The sequence below is a fragment of the Orbicella faveolata genome, unplaced genomic scaffold, assembly GCF_042242905.1.
Source record: "Orbicella faveolata isolate gen_17 unplaced genomic scaffold, um_ofav_v1 contig_3, whole genome shotgun sequence".
Classification (NCBI taxonomy): Eukaryota; Metazoa; Cnidaria; class Anthozoa; order Scleractinia; family Merulinidae; genus Orbicella; species Orbicella faveolata.
In genome coordinates this window covers 19,218,150-19,238,641 of record NW_028301558.1, presented here as the reverse complement: position 1 = coordinate 19,238,641, position 20,492 = coordinate 19,218,150, and the positions used below count along the sequence as shown (strand labels likewise).

General features: G+C 40.1%; 2 protein-coding genes across 8 annotated transcripts in view; both read left to right on the top strand.

The window, feature by feature from the left end:
* The first annotated feature begins 400 nt into the window (after positions 1-400).
* LOC110069151 (uncharacterized) lies at positions 401-3,108 on the top strand. Its single transcript, XM_089297380.1, has 2 exons — positions 401-2,237; positions 2,272-3,108. The coding sequence occupies exons 1-2, from the start codon at positions 401-403 to the stop codon at positions 3,003-3,005; spliced, it is 2,571 nt and encodes an 856-aa protein (XP_089153506.1). The 3' UTR covers positions 3,006-3,108.
* Positions 3,109-4,734: 1,626 nt separating this feature from the next.
* Positions 4,735-20,492, top strand: part of LOC110069470 (uncharacterized) — a 48,723-nt gene continuing 32,965 nt past the window's right edge. The window contains exons 1-10 of one of the 7 annotated variants that reach the window (XM_089297676.1): positions 4,735-5,093; positions 6,177-6,490; positions 7,100-7,177; positions 7,608-7,670; positions 7,948-8,010; positions 8,211-8,273; positions 8,788-9,291; positions 10,570-10,632; positions 11,028-11,153; positions 12,882-13,869. In XM_089297676.1, the coding sequence (XP_089153802.1) occupies positions 5,069-5,093; positions 6,177-6,490; positions 7,100-7,177; positions 7,608-7,670; positions 7,948-8,010; positions 8,211-8,273; positions 8,788-9,291; positions 10,570-10,632; positions 11,028-11,153; positions 12,882-12,980 (1,398 nt within the window). In that variant the 5' untranslated portion in view covers positions 4,735-5,068 and the 3' untranslated portion in view covers positions 12,981-13,869. Of the gene's footprint in view, positions 5,094-6,176; positions 6,491-7,099; positions 7,178-7,607; positions 7,671-7,947; positions 8,011-8,210; positions 8,274-8,787; positions 9,292-10,569; positions 10,633-11,027; positions 11,154-12,881; positions 13,870-17,343; positions 17,458-17,999; positions 18,078-19,263; positions 19,578-20,314; positions 20,393-20,492 lie in introns of those variants that run through there. The other 6 variants (XM_089297677.1, XM_089297678.1, XM_089297665.1 and 3 more) reach the window with 6 other exon arrangements.

Genomic DNA, 20,492 nt, shown 5'->3' with positions numbered 1-20,492 from the left:
GAACACTGTTACAATAACTTTCACAATTCCCGCAAGATCGATAGGAAAACAATTTTACCGTAGAGTCGTCAATTTTCAAATTTGGCTGGGTCGGTCCGAAAAAACCCGGCACATGAGCAGAACAGTAGAATAGTAGAACAGTAGAATTGTTTCACTGAAAAAGCATGCAACTGCTTTTCTTCCATCTCAAGTGATTACAAGTTTGAAACAGGAAGGACTCCTTCGTACTCGGGGAGTGCATAGCGGTAATTTAGTGCGACTGAAAAGACAGAGAAAGCTGCGGAATGTGAAACAAAGCGTTCCCGCTATTACTCGCTTTAGGAGATTTGAACACGACCACCACACTCGACATCATGATGCATCAGTTAACGGCCCTCGTAATGTTAACAACTTGATTACAATGAAGATATCTAAGCCTGGTCCTACTCTCCCTAGAATTATTCCTAGCTGCATGGTCATCAATGCTCGCTCCTTGGTTAAACCGTATGCTGCGGCAGCACTATATACTGAATTGTGCACTAACAAGATCGATCTTTGTTTTGTCTCCGAAACTTGGCTTCATAGCAAAGTCGTTTCGAGTTTGATATGCCCTGATGGATATCTCATTGTAAGGAAAGACCGTTGTGACTTGCGAACAGGAGGGGGAGTTGCTATCATTTGCAGAAACGACTGGAAGATCAAACGCCTGGATTTCCAAAACAACTTGGAATGTGCATGGTGTGAAATTGTTACTGCCAATTTTGAATATCATGTAGCCGCTATTTACCACCCCCCTAATCCTACATATGCTGATGTGGAATTATTAGACCATCTATCTGAGAGCTGTGAACAGATCCTCTCATTTAAACCTAACGCAAGAATCATCATTGCGGGGGACATCAACCAGTTGAACATACGGGATCTTATGAGCCAACACAAACTTGAGCAGATGGTGCGGAAAGTCACAAGAGGCCATAGAGTGTTAGATGTGTTCCTTACCAACTGCCCACACATTTGGAAACCACCAGTTGTATTTAATGGTCTTGTCCGGTCAGACCACTTAGCTGTTATGGTCACTCCTCGCGTCGCTGCTAGACCTGACAGGTCGTTTGTTTATTTTAGAGATGTTAGGGAACATCGGAAGATTCAAATGGAGCACAAGTTGGAAGCATGCGTTTGGAGCAACGTACTGTCGTGTGACGATATCACCGAGGCGATTCACTTATTTGATAACACCCTCACAGGGATTTTCAACGAATGCTTCCCCCTGATCAAGGTTAAGGTGTCCTCACGGGACCCCCCTTATATGTCGCCGCTGGTTAAACACCTGTGTACCATCAGGAATAGGAACATCAGGAAATATGGTGAGATGAACACTGACCTACAAGCAAGGATAAATGAGCTCATCCGCTACAACCAAGTACAGGCTGTAGATAATGAAAATAACAAACATGGAACTGGGACCAAGGGTTGGTGGAATACTGTAAACAAAATCACTGGAGGAGAGTCTAAGGCATCAAACATCAGCTCTGTTATCAACCCTGAGGACATAAACCTGTTCTTTCAAAGAATTAATACGGACACACAGAACTCAGCCCCGGAGCTATTACCTATTCCGGAGGGAACTCGCGTCCCCACTCTCGATGTTCTTACTGTCAGAAGGTTTATGACTCGTTTGAAGAGCTCTGCTCCAGGTCCGGACGGATTTCCCTATTGGCTGTGGAGAGATTTTGCATACCACCTTGCTCCAGTTGTCACCAAGCTTTTTAACTCTTCACTCAGACAGCAGTCAGTTCCTCTTCCATGGAAGCTTGCCAACATATCACCAATTCCCAAAGAATCTCCACTGTCGTCATGTGCTCAGCTTCGACCGATATCCCTCACCAACATTATCATGAGTCTGTTTGAGAGGCTAGTCTGCAAACTAGAAACTTTCATGGAGCTTAGGTCTGTGATTGGTATGGATCAGTTTGCTTATGAGAAACATTGCAATACCACGATGGCGCTTATAAAGTGTCAACATAATTGGCTCAGGTGGCTAAATGATGATGTAGACTTTGTTCGAGTTCTGTCATTTGACTTTAGTAAAGCTTTTGACACTGTCTCTCACAAAATTGTCTGCGAAAAGTTGAAGGCTACTAATCTTAATCCATATATCATCAACTGGATTATCAGCTTCCTTGGCAACCGCAAACAAAGGGTCATTGTGGATGGAAAGATTACTGATTATGTTGATATTAACAGAGGAACGCCACAAGGTACAGTCCTTGGGCCACTTTTATTCTCTCTCAGTGGTGAACGATGTAAAGCTAGTTGATTCAAACAACGGGATCTCGAAATATGCTGATGATATCACTATTAGTGTACCTGTTAGAAGGAACTCTGACACGGCGCTCGCAGAAGTTAAGAACCTTGAGAGCTGGGCAGCCAACAATAGGATGTCTTTAAATTTGTCAAAAACGTGGGAAATGCTACTGCGTAGTAGAACTACTCAGCCTGCTCCTCCTCCAGTGCCTGGGATTGAGCGGAAAGAGTGGCTGAAACTTCTGGGAATTACCTTCCATGAAGATCCTTGTAATTGGGATCTTCATGTTGACAGTTTACTTTCTAGAGCTGCTAGTCGACTATATATTCTTAGGGTATGCAAATATTATGGATACACTAAAGATCAGCTTAGTAAACTCTTCGACTCTTTAATAATGTCATTATTTCTGTATGGATTAGAAGTGTGGGGCTCCACCTATCAAGGCAAATATTTAGATCGGATTGACACTTTTTTTCGGCGAGCCTATCGTTTTGGCTATACAAATATGATCATTTTGATATCTGATGTTATAAAGAATAGGGACAGTGATCTTTTCAAAAGAATCACAAGTGACACTGGCCATGTATTATATGACTTCCTCCCACCCAAACGTAACAGAGCTCTTAGAGAAAGGGGCCATGACTTCATACTCCCTAAAGTAAAAACGGAACGATTCAAACGGGCTTTTGTAAATAGATGTCTTTTTAAATTTATTTCTTAAAATTTTTCTTGTAATACATATGATAGGTTTTTTCTAGTTTAGCTTAGTTTGTTATTGATTGTAAAGCCACACGTATGTTGTGACTGATTTCTTAATAAAGACTTCTAACTAATAGTCCCTCAAATACGCTACTCTCTAGCCTGCGCTTACAAAGCTTTTTCTGTATTCCGGTCGTGCGCAAATTGGAGCGAAAGCGAGTAGGGGGTGTTGCCAGAGAGGGAACACTTGCCCACAAACCCCTTGATTTTGAAAAACCCGTTCGCCCACGAACGGGTTTCCTGATTGGTGCGGCATGGTCATGTTGATTGCAATTGACAAGTGTATCAAATTCGCTTGAAAGATTCCTGGAATAACTCGAGGGTGACTTGCACAATGCCGTGGGTACGATTTGTTAGCGCCAGCCAAATTTATTAGACTTGAGCTTAATGTAGCCTGTAAACAGACTCTCTAGTCGAGGATGGGCCTAAAACGAGAAAACGAAAACGGGAAGAAAGAGCCTTTCAGATGTTGAAGATCAAAGACAAACAAGAGAAGGAGAACCAGGCTTTGGACATCGTAGGTCCCGTGTACATTGCGCCGGAGAAGTTTGAAACGGCGCTTTCAATCTGAAAACGCTTCAAACTCTTCCACACTACGCTGGAGAAGCTTTTAAAACAATGTTTTAAACGCAGCCATCACCGGTCATAAACTCAGGCAGGGAAGTCGCTGATTATCATCATCATCATCATCATCATCATAATAATAATAATAAATATTTATAAAAAACACTTCAAACTCTTCCATTCATTCATCATGACGTCATCGTTTTCAAAAAGCTCCGGTTTGAAGAGCTGCGTTTTCAAATTTCTTTGGCGTAGTGTGGACGGGGCCTTGTTCTGTAGCCTCGCTTAACTTTTCTGAGTCATATTTTCATTGTAGTATCAACTGAGTGGTTATAACGACTCATCAGAATCTAACTCTTAAGCTCGGAAAGTGCTGGAATACCCCTTTTAGTCGAAAGTGAAAATTAAAACCAGGGCGACCCTGAAAAAACCCCCCCCCATCAGTTGAAAAACTTTTGTTGCGGTTTATTAGCCAAACTTGACCTGACCTGAGTGGGTGGGAGAGTTAGCGACTTGGCAGAATGTTTTTCTTTTGAAAATTTTACACGAAAAATGCCATGACAAAGCAAAATCACTCGTTCGAAGAGTAATAAGTAACATAAACTTAGGCAAGAGGATAACTGAGTTGAAAATTAAACAATAAAATTGTTTTTAATTCGTTTCAGCCGGATAAGCCCTTTCACCAGAGCAGTTTGCCGGTGATTGCCATTGACATTAAGTATGAAGCGAGTTACAATACACATTTCAATAATCTGAGAGATCTATTGAAAAGTCAGGATTAAATTGATTCATCTTGCTGTTGACTGTCCCTGTACGTTCTACAGGAGATTATGTGACGCCTGTAACGCAGGTCACGCTCTCTCGCTCTTATCTTTGCGCAGAACACAAGGCAAAACGATCGCTTTTGCATCGGCGGTCTCTTAGCCTGCAGTTTGTGCGCAATGAAAGTTGTCCAGCCTATTTCTTTGAGCATGCATGGACCGGACGAGTGTATAGGTATAAACTCGTGATATGCCCAATGTTACACGGCTTTGTATTTGACACAAGCATTTTTCAAATTGTTCTTTAATATAGATTTCCGAGTAAACGCGACCGGTAAAAACCCCGGATAATCCACGGTCCGCCGCGCCGGGCTCATCGTACGAAGAAATGAAAATATAGCCATATCAACTAACCTTTCAGACGGTATTGCATATGATCAAACAAGGTACGAGAGGGCATGAAGTCAGGACGTTCCGGCTATAAATAAGACAAGCTAACACAGCTCGATTCTCCAAAGTACATTCGAATGCTGAGTTCCAAGTTCTTGCTTATTTAACATAGTGGTAGACAGATCGATCACAATTCCTTAAGATCTTTTGTTAATTTCTTAAATCTTCAAGTCCTGTTGGAGCCTGATCTAGGCTGCTGTTTCGATCACGACCGGACCAGAACACTTGGCCAGAGAACATAACTGGAGGAATGTCCTGTAAATCTGCAGACAAGGGTAAGTACTTTAATATAACTACATGACTCTCTGGTAGAAGTTTACAATATCGTTCTTAAAGGCCTTGATGCTTCGTTATTTCCGGGTGGCTACCGAGTCAGTAATGTCTTTCAAGCGATTACAGGAGGCGTACAGGAGGCGTACAGGAAATTAGGATAATAATGATCGGTGTTTCTGATGTCATGTTCAAGTTTGTTCTCAGATTTTCAAGCTATCTTAAGTAATCATGCACATCGTTCCTCAAACATTTATTATTTATTATTATCACATTTTTATTTTTATAAATGTTTGCTAAACTTTCATCTACTCTAAGTTGAGTGACTAAACAGTCGTTTCCTCTACTTGGCTCACTATTTCTGGCCTGCCGGTGTTTCACAGGGGCTTAGAAGCAGAGACAATTCCTGCATAAGTGTCGTAGAATATTCATCTTTTATAGTATTCCAATGCGTAGTCACACAGATGTCCCGTTGCCAGGTCACGGGTCACTTGAACTGAAAGAGTACACAACTGAGCCCGCAGTATTCCATGCTAAGATAGCGGGATGACGTATTTGTGCTATTTTTGAACTAGATACCATATGTACAAAACGGTAATTGAAAATGAACATATATTTAAATAATTGATACTGGCGTTCAGACCTTCATGAATATTAATCCATTCCACGTATAAAGCTTGACACCAGATGCTTGTTCAATATACGGTTATACGGGAGCTAAATAAAATAGCGATTGCGTTTTCCGAAAAATAGTGACCTTACGTTATAAGCTTGCTGCAACTCTTTTAGTTTATGCTGGGCTGATCGAGCACTCGAGGGGAACACGAGGAAAGCCGAATGGCAAAGAACCCACCCGAAAAGTTCCGTTGCCGACTTTTTTTTCGGTATAAACACGTTTATTCATTCACTTTATTTTTTATTTTAAACACGAGATCAACAGGTTTACATTTGCGATAGCCCTGTTTTAAAATAAAGGGCATTTTTTACGCTTTCCGTTTTGTTTTCCTCTTTGAAAAGCTGAGTTTGTCCCATCGAACCTTTTTAGCTGCATAACGGTAGCTTTAATTAATGCTACTGTTGTGCTACAGATCAGGATCCAATCCAAATGGGCCTGGACCCGAGTCATCAGCTGAAGGAAAAAGACATCTATAATTATCACCTGCCGCGAAAGGTTGGAGAGAAGTGGAGAGACCTGGCACGAGTCTTAGGCTACAGCCACACAGAGATCAATGGGATCCAAAAGGAACAAAGCAGCTCTATCAAGGAGTGCTGTATCGAAGTCCTCGTGTGCTGGATGCGTCGGGAGGGACGGAACGCTACCGTCGCAAAATTAGCTGAGGCTTTGGTAAAAGCAGAGTTGAAGGACGTAGCAGATGAATTGATGTGTATGGATACCACCCAAGTACGTCTACCTTGAACTGGTGTAGAAATTAAATATAAACTTGAACAAAATATCGCAGATACGCTCTTTGTTTTAAGTACATCAAATTTTTGGAATGAGGCTGAACAATCTTAATTTATGTTTTGCCGTTTGAACCTGGAGATGTTCTTAAGTTACCATTTCTAATCGTATCATTTTATAGTGTTTTGCTATCTTTTCCAATAGTCCAGAATTAAAACATGCAGACAACCATACAGTATGCCAAAGACCTTCTACTGTACTGAGCCATGCAATAATACAAGCTCATCTTTTAGTTTCAAATATGTCCCTAAAAGCATTCAGTCACTGGGCTGAAAAAGACTCAGCCAGTTGTACATTCTACCACTGTACTGTCGACAAGTTGTCAAAATAAACCTCAAAACCATTTTCTGCGAATATGTCTTTCAGTAATTTACTTCCGCTTTATCGATATATTTTTTGTTTCCCTGAGAGTTACCTAGAAGTTAAAATAGCGGGGCTCTACTGCATTTTGAAGTTCAATAGTAAAGCATCGAGAATTTGCGTGCATGTTCAAAGGTTTTTGTGTATACTGTGGAAGAAATTAATCTGGATTTTTTTCTTGCATGCCAGAATGACAGATTTGACATGACTATAAGTCAAATGCAGACAAACTGTAACTGCAAACATCTAGAGGTCCTGAAGGAAGAGGTAATGAAATTATTCTCAATTTTAACATGATTAACAATGTTTTAGTATAACTCTAACTGAAATTTCCTTTAAATGATGATTTTCAATTATGTTATTACGTGGTATCAAACGTCTAGCTTAAGAAATGCGCGCGCAGACTGAATTGTGATTTGAAATTGGCAGTTATGTACGCGCGCATCAGTTTTTTCAACAATTTCGAGATTTTAGCGTCAAAGAAACAGTGAAGGTACTTCTTTCGGCATTCTCGAGAACTTAATTATCGATGTCTTTCTAAATGTTCTTACGCAACTTCGAAAAAACGAGAAAACGTCATTTCGTTAACGCTGATAGGATTGCTCAGCCAATCAGATTGCAGCACTATACGTGCAGAACACAACAAAGATCATCCTCATGATAATAAGTATACATGTTTTTCTTTGTACCAAAACAGGGCTCTAAAATGCGTCGCAGAATAAAAGAACTGGAAGACAGGTATCAGGATGCTGAGCGAGAAGTAAGTCTTTTTGATGGATAGGCTTTCATTGCATCTGCGGACGTCTTTCTTCCTTGAATTCTGCAGGTTTTTGGTAAGATTAGGACAAGTTGATAAGTGAAATAAACCAACCGTCTGCTTTAGAAATTGAACTAGCAGACAACTTGTTGAACAAAGGGGCATTGAATTTCTTGAGACTTCAACACCTGGAATACAAAAGAGTTGATGGTCTTTTCTTTTCTTTTCTTTCTTTCTTTCTTTCTTTCTTTCTTTCTTTCTTTCTCCCTTTTTTTTAAAGAACTCCGACATGCGTAGCAAGATGGAACAACTGGAAACAAGGCTCCAAGATTCTGAACATGAGGTAAGTCAGCAGGTTTTTGGTAAGATTAGGACAAGTCGATAAATGAAATGAACCAACCGTCTGCTTTAGAAATTAAACTTGCAGACAACTTGTTTGACAAAGGGGCATTGAATTTCTTGAAAGAGACTTCAACACCTGGGATACAAAGAGTTGATGGTCTTTTCTCTCTTTCTTTCTTTCTTTCTTTCTTTTTTTTAAAGAACTCCGAAATGCGTAGCAAGATGGAACAATTGGAAACAAGGCTCCAGGATTCTGAACATGAGGTAAGTCGGCAGCTGTTAATTAAGCCATTTAAAGCATACTTCTGGCCGAAAGGAATAGCGAGTCCACGCAGATCGAGCCAAATTTGAAGCTCCATTTGTGACCCAAGTGCTTGACAGTCACTCTATTTAGATATTTTCAAATTCCCTTTTCCTCCTTCGGATAGTTTTTGAACCATTAATAGTTCCTTTACAGTAATTGGGATGTTAATGTAGAGGGAACCACTGACTGGTTCGGGCATGCGCAATGTGTGTTAGCTGGTTGAGGGGTTCTGTCTTGTTCTCAGTTCAGCCGGTCATCCTTACTGCAGTGGTTGTATCGCAGTCCCTGGGAAGAAAATGTTTTCTTTTGTAAGAGAGGGGTGGGGTTGGGAAAGCGAGTCGGGAAGGAGAAGGATACCCTAGATCAGGGTTCTAGCGAATATACGATATCACTAACATCGAGGTTACGCACACTTATTTAGCAATTTGAATTCGCCATGTTGCAAGATGTTAATCTTATTGATTGCCTATATAGGGTCTTGGCAATTCTGTTGACGCAGCCACTGAATTAGAAGACGTTTCAGGTGCGACAAGAAATGGTCTTGACACAGATCAAGAAACTAGAGAACGTCGAATCGCTATCCAGCTAAAAAGCCTTGACGGAAAGCTTAAAAAAGAAGTAACATCCCCGTTACAAGTACCGGAAGTAAAGGAAGACAAGTTGAAGACTCCAGTCAAATTGGATCTTTTGACAAAACTCAGCGAGAGTTTGCAGAATATGTACAGCGACATTCAGGCTATGGTAGCTGAAACGTGTAAATGCAACGAGGATTTGAAGAGACAATTCTATGACTTTGCCTATCATGGTCTCAGAGCGGAGCACAATGATTTGGTACATCGAGTCAAAGAACTGGAATCATCGCAAGCAGAAATGTCTGATGAGGAGAAGAACGATTTTAAAAGATTACAGCAATACCAGAAAAATCGACAGAGACAGATCGATAGGTTGGAAAACTTTTGGAGAGGACTCTTCTCCTCGGTAAGCAAACACTTCATTTTTTAAAGGAGAGTTTGCAGTAAAAAAAGAAAGGGAACAAAAAAAAAGAGGAAAGTGAAGTGGAGGGAAGTTGTGGTTAGTGTAGTGCTACGTCATGAGTATGCATCTAAGGTAACCAAGTGCAATTTTAAGTCTGGGGAACAAGATCCTGTTCTTTATTATCCAATCAAAACGTTTGTGCGAGCGCTTGACGGTTCTTCAGCATCACGGCGCGATTGGTTGCTTAGCAACTTGGAAACGAAAATTGCGGGCTCAGTTTAGGGTTAGGGATCAACAATTTAGCAAGTTCCTTAGAGTTCATATATTATATAGGCACGAGTGTTTGTATAGGTAATCATACGGTTTCGAGGTCAATTTCGAATTAATTTGCACGAGTGAAGCTGAAATTGCACGAGCCGCTTCGGCGAGTGCAATTTCGCTTTTCACAAGTGCTAATTAATTACAAATTGAACGAGAAAAGCCGTATGATTACTTTTTAATAATATTAACATGGAAAAATTCGCGTGGAGGAAATGCCGGAAGATCTTTCTTGAAGTCATTTTTTCTCATTCAAGAAAACTTTTTTCAAAGTTTCCGCACTAAATTGTCGCCATCATTTCGCGTGATATCATTGGCTTAGGAAATTTCCTCTTTTCTTTCAGCCAATCATAATCTAGGATTACTTTGTGTAATTTGCACTGGTGTTACACGTTTTGCACTGGTGTTACACTTGAACTGTACTGCTCTCAGCCAATCAGAATCGAGTAATTTTTTCATGTATGTTATTATACTGAAAAAGACACCGCTCGTAAAATTCATACGAAACCACACCTGGGACTCGACTGGAGTATTTTCCATATCCTCACTAGTGAAGATATCGGTGATTTCACTGATATCAAGTTTGTCTCTTAAATTGTACTTAAATTTGTTGGTGTATGATCGAAAAATTTTCGGGTCTTCTTCGAAAGTCTTCGGCAATCTTCGGAAATTTTCGGAAATGTTCGGCAACGTTTGTGTGACCTTCGGACAAGTTTTGGAGAATCTTCGAAAATCTTCGGAAAGTGGTCGGAAATCTTCAGAAAATCGTCAAAAACGCCGTCATCAGCATGTCTGTATAATACAAAGAACATTACACGTTAGCTCGAAGATATGAGTTTTATGTTCTCTTGGCAAGAACACTGGCCACTGAAAATAAAATTCATATCTTCTCGCCACCATGTAATATCCTCTATATATTAACCTGCATCTGAAGAATGATCTTCATCTTGAATTAAATTGCAGCCCGAGAGTCTTCCTGAATCATCGTCCTCAGATCCCACCAGAGGAAATAACAATAGTAAAAAGGTAGGTGAATTATAAACTGCTAAGAATGAAATATGTTACTAAGTGCATAAAAATTTTAAAATAAATAGTGATAGAGAAAAGCTGACTCACCAATAATAATGAACGTAATTTTTGAGCTCAGCGGGAACAGTAGTTTTTTCTCTTCTGAGCGTTTAAAATACAAAATGCTTTGATTGTCTGCTTTCAGTTTCAGTTTTTTCTGTAGAAAAGTTCCTATATGCATGCTGCAAAAATTGCAGGCAATGATGAGCTGATGTTCCTACTCGTGGTTGAGAAATGTGGAGGAGCTTTCTTTATCCAGTCTCTCAAAAATTGTTTAAGGGCACAAATATTCCACAAGCCATCGACACGGGGTTGAATTTAAACACTAACTTTTGTTTTTGATGGGTATATAGGCATTGAGTCGCAACCGCACAGACCCTGGCGCCAGACAAAAACAGACAAAACCACGCGAAGAGGCTGCCAGTCCTGGAACACCTCCAGCGAGCGATGAAGAGAAATCTGAAGTGTGCCCTACAATGGTAAGTCCTGATGTTGCCTCTGACACGTTTCATAGCAGAATCCTTTTGTGATTGTAAAGAGGGGTACATGTAACAAGTTACAATATGTCGAAAAGTTGCTTGACTTTCTAAATAAAGTGCTTTTCAATCGATTGTCGTAAAACCAAATCCAAAATAATCACTTTGGCGAATCACAAATCACACAGACAATCCAGTGAACCAATCAAAATTAAGAGACGATGATTTAAAACTCAAAGTAAACACGTCTAGCTGACACGAAGCGCGGGAAAGCGCGTGCGAGCGAATCATGATTGGTTTTGGTTTTACTTCAATTGTGATTGGAGGACAAATTGGCGCGAGATATTTTTAAGCCAATTGCTTGCTTGGTTGCAAAACCAAAACAAATGCGAATGACTTTCGATAATCAAGGTAAAACCGCTCTAGTCAAGTAAACAAATTGCCATTCCACGTAGAAATTTTCATCGAATTCAATCCGACATTGTCTGAAAAATTGCATGTTGATGACATAGGTCTCAAGCAAGAGATTATCAATGTTAGAGAGTGAATCCCCCATATAGGCCTTATACCCAGAGATTTATGTTTCGTTTCGTTTCGTTTCGTTTCGTTTCAAAGCAAAGGAATACCTCCAACGCTTTGAGGATGTCTTTGGTATTTTAATTGCAAGCAAAGGAGCCTGGGCTCTCGCCATATTTTGATACATCTCGAAACTTTAATAGGAGTTTAAATAGGAGACAGAAAACTCATTCAGTTTGTCTATTACTGTCAGAAATATCAAACAGAATACGTAAGACAGCGTCAAAATTCGAAAAAGAAATTGTAAAAATTGGCCGTCGTAGTTCACGTTCTCTCGGCTATATCACGTTGTTGTTTTGTAAAGAACGGCAAAGAAAGGAACAAAGAATTATAACGCACTCTTACACAGCCATTGTACTCGTTGCCGTTGCCGTTGAGGTTTGCTTATTAAACTCTGGGTCCCTAAAACTGAATAAATGACAAAATAATGAACAGCCAAACAAGCACAAAGCAAATGAAAGCCCAGCCGACCAAAAAGACAGTTGAGGGTGCAGAAAACATCTGTGCTATGAAACGTCTTTTGAAAATCAAAACGTATAAAATGACTTTTTCACCAAATTTCCCGCCATTTCGTCTCAGGTAGTTTCGAGAAAGTCGCTTGGGCTGTTCACGCATCGCGCGAGTAACATCCTCGGAAGAACTGGGTACCCTGTCTAAAAAATAACTTTTGAGGGATTGCCTTTGGCATAAGGCTTCTATGGGGGACTCAAGTGATTGATGTAGCGTTTCCTGATTGGTTCACTTAACTATTTGCGCGCGACATTTTATAACTGAAACACACTCAACACATTTCTTCCGAAAAGCCCGTCATATATGTAGAATTTCTCTCAGTTAGTAACACGCGGCAAAATTAAAACTTCACCCATTTGTCGCGCCATCTTGTTTGAGTTCGTGACGCAATCTTTCCTTAAGAAGCGAGATTGTGTGACTCATGTGTTTAGATACTTCCCTGCAAGCGGTTTCTACCCGAAAACATTTTTTCCATGAGAGTGCATGCTAGTTTGTTATGGTGTGCTATAAAAATGGATGCGATCATTCTTCTTTTTTTTTCAGTACGGTTCATTTTACATTAAGCTACACAGCTGTCAAAATGTTTAAGGCCAGAATTGGGAGGCTTTGTTCACAGTTGGTGTACTCATTTATTTTCTCTTGCAGTTCAAACAACGTTCAAAGTGGAGCTGTTTTCTCAGACCAAAAGAGAGCAAGGAAAACATGTGTTCTCCTGTTTCCTACTGCACTCGTAGAGACTCTTGATTGTCTAAACGCTTTGGACAGTGATTGATAAAAAACTTTCAATTTGAAAAATCATTTGGTCCTTTGTGTCTCGACCGGCGAACATAGTTCGAGCTCTGGAGGCAATGTCTGGCCAGCGTAATTAAGTAGACGAACCCTAAAGAAAGCATCACCATTGACTGCGATTGACCGTTAGTAAAGAATTGTCATGGCTCGTAGCACTTGAAAATCTAGTTAAATTGCAATAGACTATATTCGTAGTCTCGGTATAGGACTGGAACTAGCTTGCAACTGAGGCTAATGTGGGGATGGTAATCGCTTATTAATGATATTTCCCCGCAGAGCCTCCATTACATGCTAGTTCCAGTCCAATACTGAGAATACGAATATGGTCTATTAAAGTGTGCATGGCACGCGTTCAATGTTAGGGCCCTTCAGCCCTTTTGTGGTGTCATTGTATTGTGTTCTTGAAAGACACTTTACCCTCACAATACTTCTCTCCACTCACCTGTATAAATGGGAACCGGGAAATTGTCGGGACACAACCATACAAAATGCCGCAGTTTTTGTATACATTACATTTATCTTATAAATTGTAATTAATATATTTTTTGCGCCTGTAAAATAATGCAGTATTATATATATTTACACATAGCATTGTTTAATAGCAAAAGCAACTCAGCCACAGTAGAGCCGCTCTAACACGGACACCAAAGCCGCAAAGCGTAGTCTGTATCATAGAGGCGTCTGTATTCTAAAGGTGAAGATTACAAGAAATCTTGGTTCATTGGGACCACCTGAATTGCCCGTAATTAAGAGTTGTCCGTACGGAGAGGTTTGGCTGTAGTAAATTATAAGCCAGGTTTAGAAAGCACTGAATGAAAATCAAATAAAACAAAATAAAACAAAAGGCTCCTGAAACCATTTTTGGGGCCTGACCATTGATGGGAAACGTGGTTTGACGGCGCTCTTCTCAGGGTGGGGGTTGAGAAGGTCCAGGCTTCCGTAAGAAAAAAAATTCCAGCTGGGTTTTCAGTGGTTGTTTTCACATCCACAATGAATAATCTGACTCATCTATTTCATATGCTTTTACGGTTGCACAGTTCTTAACTGCCAGGGAACTAGCCCCAGCTACGAAGACGCCTGGACTTACTAATTTATCTAACTTGTGTTCAGCTAAGCCTTTTTATAAAATTGGCATTGTCATCCAGATCGCCAGTATGATAGCGGAGCCCCAGAGAACAAGGAGAGCACCATAACAATCAGAGGAAAAGAACCACATGTATGCATAGAAATAGAAAATCATGGCCCTTCCAGCGCTTGCTTTTGCAATGTTCACCAGTAGTTTTTCAGCATTAAGGCATTTGTAGGCTACGAACAGTACCTCGTCCCCAGTCGTCCACGCCCTGAAAAGGTGAATTAAAAATGAAACCCGCGCCTGCAGGGAATGATGGTAGCTGTATTTATCAAAACAAATATCCCGTCCAAGATGATGAATACAACTGCCATGATTCCTTGCCGGCGCATCTCACACAAAGAATTGGCCATTGGATCAACTGTAGAAATTCTCGAGTTGGTTAAATAGACAGTAAAGTTCTTTTGTGACGAAAATAAAATTAAGTGAGCCATCAACAGCTAGAGCAACGTAAGTGGCACAGGAAAAGAAAGCAGCAAAGTCCTATAATTCCTAGACAATCGTCGTCACCACTCCTTTTCCACAGTTCTCTGATGGCATAATACGATGTCTAACACTGCTACGGTTAACATGCGGCTGACAGAAATCAATCACAGATGACGTCAAAATGTGGTAAGAACAAAAAAATGGGCGATTGCTGGACCTCGATTCCTTTAATCAGCACAAGCAAATGGTTAATTGGGTTGAACTGAGGTTTCATAAAAGCAAGCCGGGCTGACTGCATCTTGAATCTGAACCAATAGTGTAGAAAAATTGCCGTATGGTGTTGGACCGCACGCACTGTCAACAGCTGAAAATGAGCAGCTCATTTTGCGTTGTACACCACGCTTCTGACTGCAATGTATATATTGTTGCAAAAGACCGGAGCGAAGACCATATGTCACGTCATAAATGTAAATATGACAAGAACAAAATTGTCATAAAATACTTTTGTACATGTATAGGCTCTAACGATATAAGATAATATGAAAAAAAACAAAATAGAGTTTCTACAAGAGAATTTGCAAACAAGGCTCCAAACTGGGCTACGGTATTGTTACTCAAAATTACTATTGTGTTTTTGGCTCTTATTTGATTCGTTGCAATCCCGTCTTTGACTGTACAAGATTGCTTGACCTGGAAACTTCGCCTATTCAAAGCCCACAAAATGCAAATCAGATGCCAAAACGATTTTCCCTTAGGCCGTTTAAAATTAAGCAAAGAAAATGTTTGGTAAATCTCGTTCGTATCTTCATTTCCTAATAGTTCGTTAGACATTGCCACTTACGGTATGAGCCTAGACCAGCCTTCGTTCAATTAAAAAGCTTTCTCATGAAAACAGCGTGGAACAGTCACCCATCCCTCCTGTACCACCAGTCAACTAGTTCCCAGTCTGTCCCGAGTCAAGAAATTCAACATGGCATCGTTGTGTTCATTTTCATGTTTTCCAATTTTCTCTCCTTGAACTCGAAAGAGAAGGGATTTGAAATTTTTTGTGGAACTAATTTGATCAACTGTATATATTCAACTTCGGACAAACCCAATGCGAAATCCAGCAGCGGCTTAAACAGCACATTGCCTGCGTCGAGTGCTTGCGAGCGTCGAGTCAGACCATCGAGTGGTAGGAGAAATGTAGTATCTTGGTGTTTGAATGGCCCAAAAAGATTATTGCTCTTTGTGATAGAGGAAAGGTAAGAGTGTTTGGTTTTGGCATCCGATTATTGCTGAAGTTTTAGTTGTGCGTTCTGCGGGAAGTTGAAAATGACTCATTTGTTGCTTATTCGCAGGTACGAAATATAGGTATTCGAAAACTAAATGGCGTAGACTGACTTGTGCTTATTTCTCATATCTCTGGCTTTTTACAAGAAGTTCTATGTCCAATCATATCAGATACAAAACACGAACTTCGTACGCTAAATTTTACAGTTTTTGCTGGATGTCTAATTTGGGTCAAATTTACCAGAAAAACTAGGACCTGAGGGGGTGATGGAGAGTGGATCTCATATCTCCTATACCAAAACAATTGAAGAGCAAACTTTAGTATATTCATCCATAAGTCAACCTAACCTATCTATGATGTTAGTATGGAATAATCTGGCTCACCCTCATCTTTGACCACCTGCCTGGCTTTCTCAGACAATAACTCTTTAAATCCTAGTGTGCGTGTCACACCGCACTCTGATCCTTGGACTCTATTTTCTTCCTCCTGGGTTGAAGCTCTTTAAAAAGGCGGGAAAGGGAGAGTTCAGGGACTACTGCAATGAGCCGTGACACATGCCCAGTCATTGAACAATACTGTGTGCATATTATTGAGATGCGAGAGATTTTAGGAAGGAGGAAACCCTTACGTGGTAGCCTGTTTTTTTTCTCCTTATGTGAGACCCCTGAGGACGAGTCTGTCAAACAATAGACTGCGAATGCATCAGTCACTCCTCCTCTGTACGCCTACTTTGTTCAGCGTATCTCCAATTCACAGGAGACAGGACAATGGAGGTCATTGTACTTTCTTTCTGAGGTTACTCAAGGTGTTACCTGCTCGATTCGGCAAACGCTTAATTTGGGTGGAACTCGAGTCCTTAAAAGCAAGGTGCAAACATCCCATATGTGTAAGAAATAGAAAGGAGACATATGCTGACTCGCCACTAAAGAGCAGGCATGCGAAATTTGTCCAAAATAGACCGGGCAATGTTCAAAAAAAACTGGGAAAATGCACCTTTTAGTTGAAAGTGAAAATTAAAACCAGGGCCCCGAGAAAAAACCCCATTAGTTGAAAAAGCTTTTGTTGCGGCTTAGCCAAACTTGACCTGACCTGAGTGAGTGGGAGAGTTAACGACTTGGCACGAAGAATGCCATAACAAAGCAAATTCACTCGTTCGAAGAGTAACAAGTAACATAAACTTAGGCAAGAGGATAATTTTAAAAATTAAACAATAAAACTGTTTTTAATTCGTTTCAGTTTGATAAGTTTTCACTAGGGCAGTTTGCCGGTGGGTGTCAGTGATACTTAGTATACGTATGAACCGAGTTACAATACACATTTTAATGCTCTGAGAGATCTATGAAAAGTCAGGATTAAATTCAAATTTAATTCATCTTGCTGTTCACTGTCTCTGTACGTTCTGCAGGAGGTTATGTGACGCGTGTAACGCAGGTCACGCTCTCTCGCTCTTATCCCAGATTTGCGGCTTTGCGCAGAACAGTCTACGTGGTCTTCAAAGCAAAACAATCGCTTTTGCATCGGCGGTCTCTTGGCCTGCAGTTTGTGAGCAATGAAAGTTGTTCAGCCTATTTCCTCGAGCATGCATGGACCGGACGAGTGTATAGGTATAAACTCGAGATATGCGCAATATTACACACCTTTGTATATGACCCAAGCATTTTTCAAATTGTTCTCTACTGAGTAAACACGACCGGGTAAATTCCCCGATTATAATTGATTCACGATCCGCTGGGCTCAACGAGGAAATGAAAACTTCTTGCATGTTTTAGCATCTTTTGCAACCTCCATTGCATTGCTTTTCATGCAGTTCTACTCATTTGCAGAGTCCTTACTGAAAAAAGTGAGTTCATATTTATGATAACAATATTCTATTGAGATATTTCCTCATATATAGCGGTATTAACCTATCAGAGTGTTTGCATATGATCAAACAAGGTACGACATGGCAGGAAGTCACGACATTCACTATAACTTAAACAGTCTAATACAGCTCGATTCTCCAAAGTACATTCAAACACTGAGTTCCAAGTTCTTGCTAATTTAACATAGCGGTAAACAGATCGATCACAACTCCGTAAGATCTTTCGTCAATTTCTTAAATCTTCAAGTCATGTTTGAGCCTGATCTCTGCTGTTTCGATCACTAGCTCTCTCGACTTGACCTGACCAGAACACTTCGCCAGAGAACATAACTGGAGGAATGTCGTGTAAATCTGCAGACATGAGTAAGTACTTTAATATAAGTACACGACTCTCTGGTAGAAGTTTACAATATCGTTTTGAAAGGCCTTGATGTTTCATTATTTCCGGGTGGCGACTGAGTCAATAATGTTTTTCAAGGGATTACAGGCGGCGTACGGGAAATTAGGATAATAATGATCGGTGTTTCTGATGTCATGTTCAAGTTTGTTCTCAGATTTTCATGCTATCTTAAGTAATCGTGCACATTGTTCCTCAAACATTTATTATTTATTATTATCGCATTTTTTATTTTTATAAATGTTCGCTAAACTTTCATCTACTCTAAGTTGAGTGACTAAACAGTCGTTTTCTCTATTTGGCTCACTATTTCTGTCCTGCCGGTGTTTCTACGGGGGTTAGAAGAAAAGAGACAATTCCTGCATAAGTGTCGTAGAATATTAATCTTTTATAGCATTCCAATGCATATCATATAGTTGTCTCCTCGCTAGGTCACGCGTCACTTGAGAAGAGTACGCAACTGAGCCCGCGATTTTTTTTTTTTTCAGTATTCCATGCTAAGATAGCAGGATGACGTATTTGTGCTACTTTTGAATTAGATACCATATGTACAAAAACTAATTGAAGATGAACAAATATTGAAATAATTAATACTGGCCTTCAGACCTTCATGAATATTAGTCCATTCCACGCATAAAGCTTGACACCAGATGCTTGTTCAATAAAAGGTTACTACATTCTTAGACGGGAGCTAAATAAAATAGCGATTGCGTTTCCTTTGATGGTTCGATTGATTTTGGTGATCTCAACAAAAAACACTGATTGTTCAAGTAATTAACTTGAATCATTAATTCGCCAAATTGAGCCTTCGAAAAATAGTAACCTTACATTATAAGCCTGCTGCAACTCTTTTAGTTTATGCTGGGCTGACAGAGCACTCGAGGGGATCCCGAGGGAAACCGAATGGCAACGAACCCACGCGAATAGATCCGTTGCCGACTTTTTTTCGAGATAAAAACGTTTATTCATTTATTTTATTTTTTATTGTAAACACGAGATAAACACGGTTACATTTGCGATAGCCCTGCTTTCAAATAGAGAGCATTTTTTACGCGTTCCGTTTTATTTTCCTGTTTGAAAAGCTGAGTTGTTCCATCGAACCTTTTTAGCTGCATAACGGTAGCTTTCATTAATGCTACTGTTGTGTCACAGATCAGGATCCAATCCAAATGGGCCTGGACCCGAGTCATCAGCTGACGGAGAAAGACATCCACGATTACCAGCTGCCAGAAAAGATTGGAGGCAAGTGGAGAGACCTGGCACGAGCCTTAGACTACAGCCAAGCCAACATTAATAGGATCCAAAAGGATCAAGGCGGCTCTACCAAGGAGTGCTGTATCGAGGTCCTCGTTTGCTGGAGGGGTCGGGAGGGACGGAACGCTACCGTCGAAAAATTAGCTGGGGCTTTAGTAAAAGCAGAGTTGAAGAACGTGGCCGATGAATTGATGTGTATGGATACCACCCAAGTACGTCTACTTTGAACTAGTGTAGAAATTAAACATAAACTTGAACAAAATATCGCAGATACGCTCTTTTTCTTTCAGAACTTCAAATTTTTGGAATTAGACTGGACAATCTTAATTCATTTTTTGAACCTGAAGATGTTCTTTAGTCACCATTTCTAATCGTTTCATTTTATAGTGTTTTGTTATCTTTTCCAAAAGCCCAGAATTAAAACATTCAGACAACCATACAACATATGCCAAAGATCTTCTACTGTACTGAGCCATGCAATAATACATGCTCATCGTTTAGTTTCAAATATGTCCCTAAAAGCATTCGGTCATTGGGCTGAAAAGACTCAGGTTCTACATTCTACCATAGTACTGTCAACAAGTTGTCAAAATAATCCTGTGCCAAACTTAGTTGTGGATAGCTTATACAGTTGGACCCAGCTAATTTTAACCTGCGGACAGACGCGTACGGCCTTGCGCCAGATCGCAGGTTATGTTGAACTCGGTTATTTCGAATTTCCCTTTACTACGAACTCAAAACAATTTTCCGTGGATTTGTCTTTTAGTAATTTACTTCCGCTTTATCGATTTATTTTTTGTTTCCCTGAGAGTTAGCTAGAAGTCAAAATAGCGGGATTCGACTGCAGTTTGAAGTTCAATAGTAAAGCATCGAGAATTTGCGTGCATGTTCAAAGGTTTTTGTGTATACTGTGGAAGAAATTAATCTGGATTTTTTTCTTGCATGCCAGAATGACAGATTTGACATGACTATAAGTCAAATGCAGACAAACTGTAACTGCAAACATCTAGAGGTCCTGAAGGAAGAGGTAATGAAATTATTCTCAATTTTAACATGATTAACAATGTTTTAGTATAACTCTAACTGAAATTTCCTTTAAATGATGATTTTCAATTATGTTATAACGT